Genomic DNA, 12,365 nt, shown 5'->3' on the forward strand with positions numbered 1-12,365 from the left:
ACACACGCAGTCGCAGGAGCACGACACAACAAAAGCACAACACACAAGATAGTGAAGGAGTGCTCCAACAAAGGAGAATGGGCGTGACTGACGTAGTGAGGGGCGACGTAGCGATGTGGTATCCTGAACAATTTTAATATTTTTAACGTTTGACAATGTATATGATAGATACATATTTTAGTTATTTTAATGTGTGAACATGGCATGCAATGAACTGGTTTGACGTGGATAAGTAAGCACCTGAAGATGGCATTATTATGCCGAAACATGTAGTGCGAGGGAGAGAAGGAGATAAATGAGTGTATGCACTGCAAGACGGATTAAATAAATCAATAACTCTTATTTGTTTAAGTTCTATATCCATTTGTAACTTACTTACTGACTTACCCTCATACTTCTGCCCCGAGGATCTAGGTAGCATGATTACCTGAAATGTTCAGACCACATAGCCTTACATTCCAGAACATGTGGCATACACATTTCAGAGAACATGCTGTCTCCATCTTAAGGGATGATAAGATAAAGGCAGCATGTTACTCTGAAAGTACATACATGGTGTCATTAGCCAGAAGATACATGGGAGTATTGATAATTTTACTGAGAGTGTTGGGAGACCTGGGAGTGAAGCGTAAATGGGAGAATGGGATTGAGGTTGAGTTTAGGGTTACATGGTGTGAAGATCTGGAAGGATATAAATGGCTTACAATAGGGTGGTCTGCATGAATTTTCTGTCTTACATAACAATGGGGAAGTTCTTGACCAGCTGAATAATTATTAGCTATTGCAGGAATATCCTATTCCTTCAGGTCATGAATAATATTGAGATTATGACCTACTGAAATTTTACTTCATGTAACTCGATAGATGAGCACCAACTTATTGAACTACATTTCATTCCAGAAGGCTCGATACTGCTGTAAACCACAAACCTCTCATAATTATATACTTTTATATATGCTGAATCTTGCTTGTATATAATCACAAAAATTCTGTACACCATCTCACAAGCTTTATTTCTGCAAATGTCGTCACCACTTAACATTTTTGCCACTGAAGCACCACAGCAGGTGGGTTCATATAATATTATACAAACACTATAAAAGTGTAAAGGGATTTAATTTTGTAAGAAGTAATACACCCAATGACTTGAAATATTGGTTTGTGTAATAACTTACAAAATGGAGCCCCTTCATAATTTTGTAGTTTCTGTATAACTTTAGGTGTATATGCACCTGTTGATGGTCAAGTAAGTGTCGTGAACATGAAGTAATGACCATGTCTGTGTCAGTTTGTATGATGGTACAGTATTCATTTGTAATGACACAGGGTTTCCAAGTTTTTTTATGACCTTTGTACTATATATCTCCCCTTAGAATCCATTACCTTGGTCATATTGTCCAGAAATAAATGGAACAATTGCGGCTGAGTGTGAAAAGTCATCAGAAACCGCATACTTTTGGTACCGTACAACACTGGATGCAGCTCCAGATATTGACAACAATGGTGGCCTCAAGTGGTGGATTGTCATATTACTGTTCTTGGCCTGGATAACTGTCTTCTTCATTGTAATGAAGGGCATCCAGTCCTCTGGAAAGGTAACAAAATATGTCATAGGATAGTATAACCAATTTTGACAGGTGAAACTATATTATTAATTTATTTGCATGTGTTCATTGTACAAGAAGTGCAAGCTGAATGCATTACGGGGAGGTAGTAATGACATCTTTCATTTCCTTTAAACCTTAATTTCCTTGCTTATTTATTTGAAAATGTCACTTATGTTTGTTTGAATTATAGGTGCACTGGTTAGTTATGAAATAAAGTTGATATAAGTAATTCTTCATTTTTATGCTTTACTACAATTTATTTGTAGAATTTATATGATTTATATGTTCTACATCTACTTATCAAATTTCCTTTAGCCTATTAATAATTGGATGAAATGAATAGCAGGAATATTCCTCGGGGTAAGGGTGGTCAGTGCATAAGGCTGATAACCTCACTGCCAACTGTGAGCCGATTGTCTAGAAAATGTGGGAGCCTCAACGTCTCACAACCCTGTGGGCTTCCACAGCTAGTTACAGGGATAGCAGTATCTCTACCTACCAATAATTGGACTTCAATTACAATATTTAATTGTGGTAAAATATTGTTGGATGGAAAATTTTGGATTTGAACAAAATTCATCCCTAGGGAATCAGCACTGAAAGGTGTCAGTTTAATTTAGTGCAGTGGATGTACTGATGGTTTACTTATGATTATGCAGCAGAGAATCTGTAGTGTAAATTAGTTTATCAGCAAGAGATTTGTAAGTTACTCACCAAGCCATGAAGACATAAGGTGAGTCTCCAGGAAAATCTTGGCACACTCTATACCTAGGCTTGAGAAGGAGGTGAACATACACATGCACACTTTAGTTGCTTTACTCGAACAGTCCAGGAACTGCGGTAAAATTCCTGGCAAGTGCTAGAAACTTTTCCTTCTCTGAAGCATCCAGTTCAGTTGTGGGCCTCACCCAGCCTCCTGTTCAATGGGTAGCAGGAGCAATTTCTTTCAAGGCAAAGAAGCTGAAGGATGAAGCCATTAACATCTATCCAGGGCTCAAGTTTAGAATGCTTGGAGCTATACCTCCATTCCCTCATGTTTTCATGGAGTGGCGCTTAATTAAACATAAGATAACTTTACTTTTATTGTTAGGCTTGGAAGTGAGAGGTTGAATACTACTTCAATATATGTTGCAGGTTGTATACTTCACATCAATGTTCCCATACCTTGTGCTCACCATTTTCTTCATTAAAGGGTTAACTTTGAAAGGAGCCAGTGCTGGACTTATCCACATGTATACACCAAAAGTAAGTAAAACCACATATTACAGCTTACTTGTAACTGTAAGGTTTGCAATCATCTCAGTTTTATTGAACACTGAATCCGTGATCTTCAGGGTTTGATTTATGAAATCTCTAGGTAGGAGGGGTTGGCTGGTAACAAGCATGCTTTGCTATGCAATACTGCTTATAGTTTGTAGTACCCTTATGAAAATATTAATGTACAAATGTTGCTGCTTAACAGTGATGATAAATCGAACCCTGGAATTGATTTAAGAAGGCAGCTGGATGTTCTGAATTGCAGAAAATAAATTTCATACATTAATTTACTTAATACTCTGCATTTTGAACTTTCTGATGTACATTTTATATTTTATGCTAATAAAGAATACAAGAACTACTATCATTATTTCCAAAATGTGTATCCATTTAGACTAACATATGTTACTCTGAATTAAAAATTAATGAACTTGGTAATTCAAGAGAGAGAAACAAAGGAACAATTGTCCTTTCATTGTAATTCTGTTTGTGCAAAAGTCAATAGTGCCACCTGAGGTGTGCTTATTTCAGAATGTCATGTCAAATCAGCTTGGTGCTGTCTATTCAAAATGAGCATACATGTGGTATATACACACACTGTGCATGTTATATTACAAAATTTCATCATCCTTACCACCATTATACTCGTATGTAATTGACCTATTACAGATATAACCTACAATTATTTCCATCTTATTTGAGAACTTCCTAAGACCCTTTTTTGTCTGGATAGAAGCAGAAATGTTTAAGATTTTCATGCAGTATAGTTTTCTTCTAAACACTTCCATTTTATATGGATCAATAGGTGAAAAGTCTGTAATCTCTTCTTTCTTCCCACATTCCTACTCATTCTGTTTCTTGCTAGTTCTGTACCCTCTTTGCTATGTCTTGTGGTACCTGGCTGAAGCACCCTGTTCCGGATCATCCCACACACCTTAATTCTAAAGCCCTTCTTTGTATCTTTGTTCTGAACATTTTCTAACATGTCCAGAAAAAGAAAGTTAAAAGCACAGAAACAAGAATCATTATTATGTCTGGTCCCACAATTTGAGATTTACTTCCAGAAAGAATAAGTACCCATTCTGTGGCCCTGGAATGTGATTGCATTTCTTGTCGGTATCACAATGTATAGTATCTAAAAGAATTAATAACATTTAAATCATGAAATTAAAGTTTATTTGCATAATTGAATAAGATGATTGGGAATGAGGATTTGAATCACATCCAAAAGCTCAATAGCAGATGCTTGCACACTGCTTTAACCCAGCAGTGCTGGTGCCCAATTTTCAGACACAAATGACCAAATGGGTCTGTGGGATCCAGGGGAATTGCAGTTGTATAATCAAGAGATAAGCCATATGCAATTATTTCAGTTGGATAATAATTAAGGTTGGAATGTTAATGTTTATGAGATCATACAGGTTTTATCCAACTGCAGAATGTTTCAGAAGAGCTCAGGACAGTAAACTCCTGGTGATCTGGTATTCAAGCACGTGGAATTATCATGCAACCAGCAAAAAGATTTCAGAAGAAATTTACCACTTTAGGAAATTACTTAAAAATCAAAGTTGCAGTGCATCCACCATGCAGCTAGCCACCATTAGTAGCACTTCTTATCATCATCCTCTGTCATGTAGGTTCCATTCCAGTAGAGAGTAGTGGAACTTTTCACCTGTCATTTCTTTATGTCAACTAGGAATATACTCACTCAAGGAGTAAGTGGAAACATATTATTTTGGCTTTGTATTGGGTTTCTATAAGAGATTTTTCTCATGAAACCCGCAAATTTATATAACTAGCAGACCCCATCACCCATACATTCTGGATAAATGGGAATAAAGCACATACACAAGGAAAGTTCCAAAAACTATAAGCCTGGGAAGAGGCACTGTAACTAAATACAATAATGATGCAACATGATTATATAAGAATATAAGGTTCATTTTATTTCTGAGTTTGCTTCCAGGCACTCCTAAAACATGGTAGTGAGAGGAAGTGAGTAGTTAGCTTCATGCCCCTAGTACTTTACCCCCAGGGAAAAAAGCCCCTAGTAGCCATTGGACAGGAGGCTGGGTGGGCCCAATTGCCACCTAGATGTTGTGGAGAGGAGAAAAATTTCTTGCTTCTCTCAGAAATTACAGCCATCCAGCCTGTAACCTCTTCCTTTATTGATGAGCTGTCTGGCTTTTACAGTGCATATAAATATGTAATATACTGTGGGTTAATTTACAACACGATCAGTATCTGAACTATGCAGCACTGAATAGCAGAGTGACCGATGAATTAGAAAGAATTTGGAAGCAAGCAATGCTGTTAGCAGCAGTGGATTTGGAGAGAAACAGTTTTAGCCTAATCATTGTATTGTCTTGGTACTTGTCTGCTGGGGATAAAGGAAACCACAAGAAACCTCAGTTAAGACAGTCTCAATCCTGGCTAAAATTTCAACTGTCCATGTCCTGACTATGAGTCTAGAGCATTGCTGCTATACCAATCTGGTCAATACTACGTATAATAACGTAATGCATCATTAGCTTTTGATGCATGAAATGTAACTGACACAAATTATGAAAAACAAACTTACCTGAAGCTATAAGATTGCATTCTTAATGCTCACATTGGATCTAAAGCCCCACTACCATGAAAGACTCACATACATCAGAATACTGCAGGAACAAAAGAGAGCTACAGCAGTGACAGAAAGGTATATGTAGTCACAGTGCTACAAGTGATGCTCTGTAGTAGAAAGGACAAAAATAAAAGAACGGGTTTCACAGATCAGGTGCATGCTGTTCCATCTTGAATGCCATGGCTACCAGGGTGACCACCCATCATTCATGAAAAGTAGACAGAACTATATCATACTGATCACCAACAACCCTCAACATCAACACCAAAAAAGACTCCATATTCACAGACACAATCCACACTACAGTTCAAGGAACAATGGAGTACTACAGTCCATTCGCGGAGACGAGAGAGTCCTCGTAAACAAATGCATGCGGTGTCTCCTTCGCTCTTTGAATGAAATCATGCAGCGATCACGTGATGCGTGTTTCGTTGCATGGGCGTCCAAAGTTCACCCTTCAATCTGAATGCAGGTTAACGTGCGTCCGAATGCAGTGAGTACACTGAGTAACTGCGCGCTTTGTCCACTCCTTGCTGTCAGCTGTGGCAACGTTGGGCTTGCTTTGTTTACGCTGACTGTCGTCTCTGCGAATGGACTATAGAAATATAAAACACCATCTAAGAAAATACCAAAATGTTTCAATTAATTTTGACCAAATTTAGCAACAATTTGGACTTATTTCAGCTAAGTTTCAGAAATATTTTAGGACAATGAACTAAAAAACCATACAGTGCAGCAACTATATATACATATAATCTACTGTATGATGATCTTAAGAGATCAAAACATATTGCAGAAGAAACAAATATAATACATGACAGTGTAGCAGACCACCAGTCTATGAACACAGCAAGAAGTTGCAACTCCAAGGCTGCCCCTGAGAATCAAATGGTTAATCAGTGCATCAGGATGCTGAACTATATATATAATTTTTTAGTTATGTGAGTAAACTTGAAAATTTCTCAATCTGTCTCATTCCTTCTTTAAAGTTTTAGCTACTGTACACTGTAATAATGACAAGGAAAGTAATCATATTTTGTGAGAAGAATGTGTGCATCTCATAGTATAGATCAAAACAAGTCAGTTGGTCATTCTGACAGTTCCCAACTACAGTAGTTAAGAATAACATTAAAAACTGTACTGTGCTCTCTTTGTTACAAATATTTCATGCTGAAAGGACTCCTTCTGATATTTTAAACATTAGTCAGCTATTCTTTTTAACATTTGCTGTATACAATGGATATACAACAATATTGAGATTTTCTAATTAATATGTATCAAATTTAAATTCTGATAGAGGCCTACTGAATAATATAGGCCCCATAATAAAAGGTGGCAACCCTGTTTCTAAAATTCAGCATGTCTTCACCCTGAGAGCAGTGAAAGGGTGCAATTGATCCTTTGGAAGAAAGACATAAGTAAAGTGACATGGATTGACTTATCATTTAAGTTCACAGATACATCATCCATCAGTTCATCAAAGTAAAACCTCAATCAACCAATGGAATATATTAGAGTGAATCACAGTTTGGGTTAACAGAAGAGCCAAACAGAATTTACCCTTGTACCTATATGTCATTTGAAAACAAAAATCTATGAGAACTTAGAAAGAGAATTTATTTTAATAAGGGCTGGTCAGTATACTAGCTTTTCTCTTTGTGTTTAAACTTTTAAGTAGCTTCAAAACAAATATGCTCTATAAGCAATGGCAGAACCAGCCTGAGTTTGTGTTAATTCCAATCTAACCCCTTAAACTGCAGCGGCAATGATTATATTTGCCACTTGAATTAACATTAAAAGCAACTCTGCATTCTTCCTGTATAGTTCATTTATGTTCCTTGTAAAATACTCAAAATAAAGAGTGATTCTTTGCCTAAACAACACAGAATGGTTGGTATTTGTAATGGAATCACAGTGCGTTTTCTATGAGCTATGAAATGAATTTTTAAATAATAATTTATATGAATTTCAGGTTTCAAAGAGCTAAGGGTTTATGCTAGATATTCCCTCAAAACAACCCTTTTGCTCCAGGGATTTCTAATGCTATAGACTATGAACCATCATTTCTGAGTTCCTGCAGGACTTGCAGATTTAAAACCATATCTCAAGTGGAGCTTAAGGACTATAATACCCCATAAAAGAGCTGGGTTGCCCTAAAAGGAGAATGTTCTTTGTCTGGAAACATTTTGTTTTGAAAGTGAGACTGATGGAGGAATCAAAATTTATTATGTTAGCAACATAGTTAATTTGTGAAAATAATTTATAAAATACAGTTTTTGTTGTTTTATTTTCCAACTCACCTGCAATAAATGCACAGAAATGTTTCTGCCAATATAAATGCCACCTGTATTATAACTTCTTCACCCAAGATCATTGTTATTTGTTTCACACAAATTCAGGGGCATTTTAGTGACCAGGAATGCTTAGAAATCTGCACCTCCTTCCTGATCGTTCATCTAGCATCCCTCAAGTCATCCCTCACCCTCTTTTCTTGCTTCATATCCCTGTCATCCCTTTATTTCATTCCTTCCTTTCTCTTTCAAACAGTAAGTTAAGTGACATACTTATTCTTCCAAGCTGCCAACTGTGACAACATGAGAATGACACTGCACACATACATTGTCAATCACAAACCATCTCCCATTACATATATAAAAATTACAAAGAAAACGCATTCGTTAACCTGTCTACACTGCTGTCCATAACAGTTGACCTAAAGTGGCATTATGTCTATGTGAGGAACGTTAGAGTCATTGTAGTGCAGTCCAAAAAGTAGGTGAGATAGCCTTTTTGGTGAAGAAGTTATTGTTTTAGGCAATCCTTATGGAAATTGAAAAATTAATACCCTGTATTCAGAACATGTATTGCAATTTCTGAAGTCTTTAAAAATATTCACCAAATTTTTAATACCATTTTACTGAGTTGTGGCTCTATTTTTGATTTTAAATCTCGTGACTAAATCCTTCACAATAAAATGGTTGGTAATTGAGGTTTTACTGTTATTTCAGAACCTACCACTGTTGATTTCTTATGAATGATTTTGTTTGAACATTCTAAGATCAGTGATAATTGGTCTAATTGGAAGGGTGTTCATGAATTGTGAATTTGTAGGGATTAGAAAGGTGTTAATGGCCTGTTTTAAGGTACTATCCCAGCATTCACCTGGAGTGACTGAGAAAAACCATGACAAACCCCACTCAGGAAAACCAGCTGCAAGATTTGACTCTCCCGAATATGAGGCAGACATGCTTCCGCATGGCTACCACACTCGGTAAATAAAGACTTAGATTGTAAAAGGCTCTTCTTCACTCACATTGCACTCTGGCCTGTTGTTTCTTGTAGAAGATACTGTGTTCAGTTAACAGACAATATATTCAGTTAATCTGTTTCTGAATACAAGAAGAAAAGTTCCAGAGGTTTATTTACTGATGTAAAGAAAAGATAACTGAAAAATAGAAATGCCTGCCACATCACAGTCACAGTTGTAGGTGTCCAGTGTGGAGATGTAAAGAGAACTAGTGACAAGGCAGTGTTAATTCACTTCATTAAAAGCAATGAGATGAATACATGTGATATTCCTACTTCAGAATAATTATTGTCACATCAATTTATAGGGTTCCAAAGAAACAAGGTCCTTCAAAAACCTATTAGTGAAATTCGTCTGCATATCTGTCCATCTTCTAGTCCAGCTTTTTCCAAAGTTAGATGAGTGGGCCATAAAACTTTTCTGGGTTCTGGCAAAAAGTAAATACACCAATAACAAGATGCTGAATAAATTCTAATCCTGGAAGGCCCCATTAAATTAAACTAATTAATAGGACAAATATGTCACAGATATTATTAAGGTTTGTTAAGAAACATAATTATTTTCTGAAATCTTTAAATTTAATTTTAAATCCTTCTTGTGAGCAGAGGAACCTCAAACATTTTATCAAGAGCCCTACACTAAAGGAGTTTGGGAACCAAAATTTGAGCCTATGTTTCACAATCACTGTGCTGCCACAAGGTGTGAGGCATGCCTAGATTTCTATAAGAAATTGTATATTTGCATGTTATAGTTGGAAAGAGGCAAAATGTTATAAGGTAAAGGTAAAGTTATCTCCGTACTTAATTATACATAGGTAAGTCAATAAGTAAGTTACAAATGGATATAGATCTTAAACAAATAAGAGTACTGATTTGAAAAATGCTTTTATTTCTCAACATAATCTCCCCGTACATTGAGGCACTTGTCCCATCATTTCACAAGCCCCTGAAAACCAGCAGAATAAAATTCTTTGGGCTGCTGTTGGAACCAGGCAGTGACTGGGATCACGAAGGCATACTGCTCCCCACATTCCAACCTCAAGGATAAACCGTAAATGCCAACTCCTACTGTAATATCCTCAGGAAACTTCGTAAGGCCATACAACGGAAGCGACCAGGACTCTTCACCAAAGGCGTGTTGCTCTTGCATGACAAAGCATGTCCCCATACTGCCAACAAGATAAATAAGATGCTGCGAAATTTCAAGTGGGAAGTCCTTGAGCATCCTCCGTATAGCCCCAACCTTGCTCCAAGCAACTTCCATTTGTTCGGCCCTCTTAAACATCATCTTTTGGCTGAACATTTTCCTAACATTGAAGCTATAGAAAGGGAAGTCAGCACCTGGTTCCAACAGCAGCCCAAAGAATTTTATGCTGCTGGTTTTCAGGGGCTTTTGAAACAATGGGACAAATGCCTCAATGTATGGGGAGATTATGTTGAGAAATAAAAGCATTTTTCAAATCAGTACTCTTTATATGTTTAAGTTTTATATCCATTTGTAACTTACTTATTGACTTACCCTCATACAAGTAACTGCTACACCATGAATGCATATGGGGTGTAGAGGCATAGCTCCACCATTCTTAACCTGGGCCCTAGATGGAGGTGAGAGATCAGCTTCAAACCCCTGCCCCAGTACTCCTCATATAGGAGGCTGGGTGGGCTTCAGAGTTGGTCTGGATGCTATGGAGAAGAGAAGAATCTCTTGCTCTTGCTAGGAATTAGACCCAGTTTCCCAGACCCTAGCCTAGTTTCTTACACTTGCTGAGCTATCCCAGCTCCAGCATATTATAGTAAAGCTTAAATATTTATTATATGTTCAATTTCTGTCTTTTACATTTATGTAGTAGCTGTATACCTCCATGTTTCTATTGTTACAATTCACATACAATTCTTAATACATCATAGGGCAAGGATTCATATGTAGATACACATTTATGGCCATGTATATTTTTGAACACATTTTTGTGAAGTTAAATTTTGTGGTGTGCTCTCATGTGTCTTTGACGTATTTGGTTGGCAACACTGTTCTATTCTACTTTTAGCTGACCAACTTTCATGAAACTCAGTATGAACTTCATGCCACTGGAATCTATTCCCATCTTAATATTTTTTTTGCTAGCTGCCATCAACAATATCTACATTGTGGCCATTCAAACTTATAGGGTGTGAAAAACACCTGCACCATTCAATGTAGTCTTGAAATTGTGTACATAGGCATATAAGAAGTATGCGAATTGAATGGAAAGTGTTTTATTTAAACATAAACTAACAATATGGCAACATTGCAAAATAATATACAAGTATTATGATGGTGATAACTAATGAATAACAATAACTTAACATGGTAAATTTAGATGATGGGCTATAAATACACTTAACTAACAAGATTGATATTAAATCTGCCAGGTCTAACCCTTTGGAACCCTAAATGCACCATGACAAACACATATATATAATCGTATATATGTATACATATATATAATGTGTGGTTCTCAGAGTGGTGAATATTAAGGCTGCAGCCTTGTGGGATGTGATGCTGTGTATTTGGTAGAAATGTACCAATGTTTTAAAAGAATCTGTCGCATATATCTTCAGCATCACATTCTGGCAAACCATAGGTTCTATGTAAACATAATTTTAATATATAACCACTTACTTTTATGACCATGATCATGAATTAATAAATACAGTAACAAGGATGGAAGCAGACTTTTGTGGATTATTATTACAAAGAGATTCCAAAGTAAAGTGTAAGTTCATGTACATTCATATCTGCTGCTTCCTAGTAGAATGTTATGGATTCCCATGGTAAATATCACTTGTAATTCTCAATTTCAACTATACTAAGAAAACCTTAAAATCAGGGTTGTCTAATAACAGTATGCACATGAGCCATTTCTCCATTAGGTCAATAATGTACTTACAAACTATAACTTGTCAATAGAACATATTACTTTAACTAATAAACAGATTGCATGTATTGTAAGTTTCTCTCAAATTTTTTCTTTTTCCCTAATTACAGTTTCTACAGTTATGACTCTGTTTATGCTATCAGTATGCATCCTGTGACCATTATGCGAAGTGATTATTCACTGATAATAGGGAATGTCCTAATTGTTTCAGTTACTGCCACTTATGAGGTATAAAAGAAAATAATTATTTGACATGTTCAGGAGGCTGTAAACAAAGTAGTCAAAGTAAAATGTTGGCTGTATTCATTTGTACTAGTGAAGGCCACAGTATCAAGTGTTTTGATATTGATACAGAGACAATCAGTGCTACAATGGAGCCAGATTGGTACTGCAGTGCTGGTACACTGTACTGGTACTTTGTTCAAAGTTAGTGATGACAAACATAAGTCATGTAGCCTGAGAGAGATGGGGATGTGAGGCTTCCTGCTCTAAAATGCAGTATACATGGAATTTGTAATGATAATGGGGCCAGAATAGTACAATTTGCTATGTCAAAAAGTCTAATTGTCAATAGCACAGCATTCCAGTATCTTTTGTTGGTTATTTTATGGCATACTATATAGCATCAAATGATAAGATGACCGATGAATATTG

General features: G+C 36.4%; 1 protein-coding gene across 4 annotated transcripts in view; it reads left to right on the forward strand.

The window, feature by feature from the left end:
* Positions 1–12,365, forward strand: part of LOC111872100 (sodium-dependent neutral amino acid transporter B(0)AT3) — a 197,564-nt gene that overhangs the window by 142,703 nt on the left and 42,496 nt on the right. For all 4 annotated transcript variants that reach the window (XM_033754531.1, XM_023865654.2, XM_023865655.2 and 1 more), the window contains 2 exons: positions 1,374–1,595; positions 2,742–2,852. In XM_033754531.1, the coding sequence (XP_033610422.1) occupies positions 1,374–1,595; positions 2,742–2,852 (333 nt within the window). The remainder of the gene's footprint in view (positions 1–1,373; positions 1,596–2,741; positions 2,853–12,365) is intronic.

Source organism: Cryptotermes secundus, unplaced genomic scaffold, assembly GCF_002891405.2.
Source record: "Cryptotermes secundus unplaced genomic scaffold, Csec_1.0 scaffold417, whole genome shotgun sequence".
Taxonomy (NCBI): domain Eukaryota; kingdom Metazoa; phylum Arthropoda; class Insecta; order Blattodea; family Kalotermitidae; genus Cryptotermes; species Cryptotermes secundus.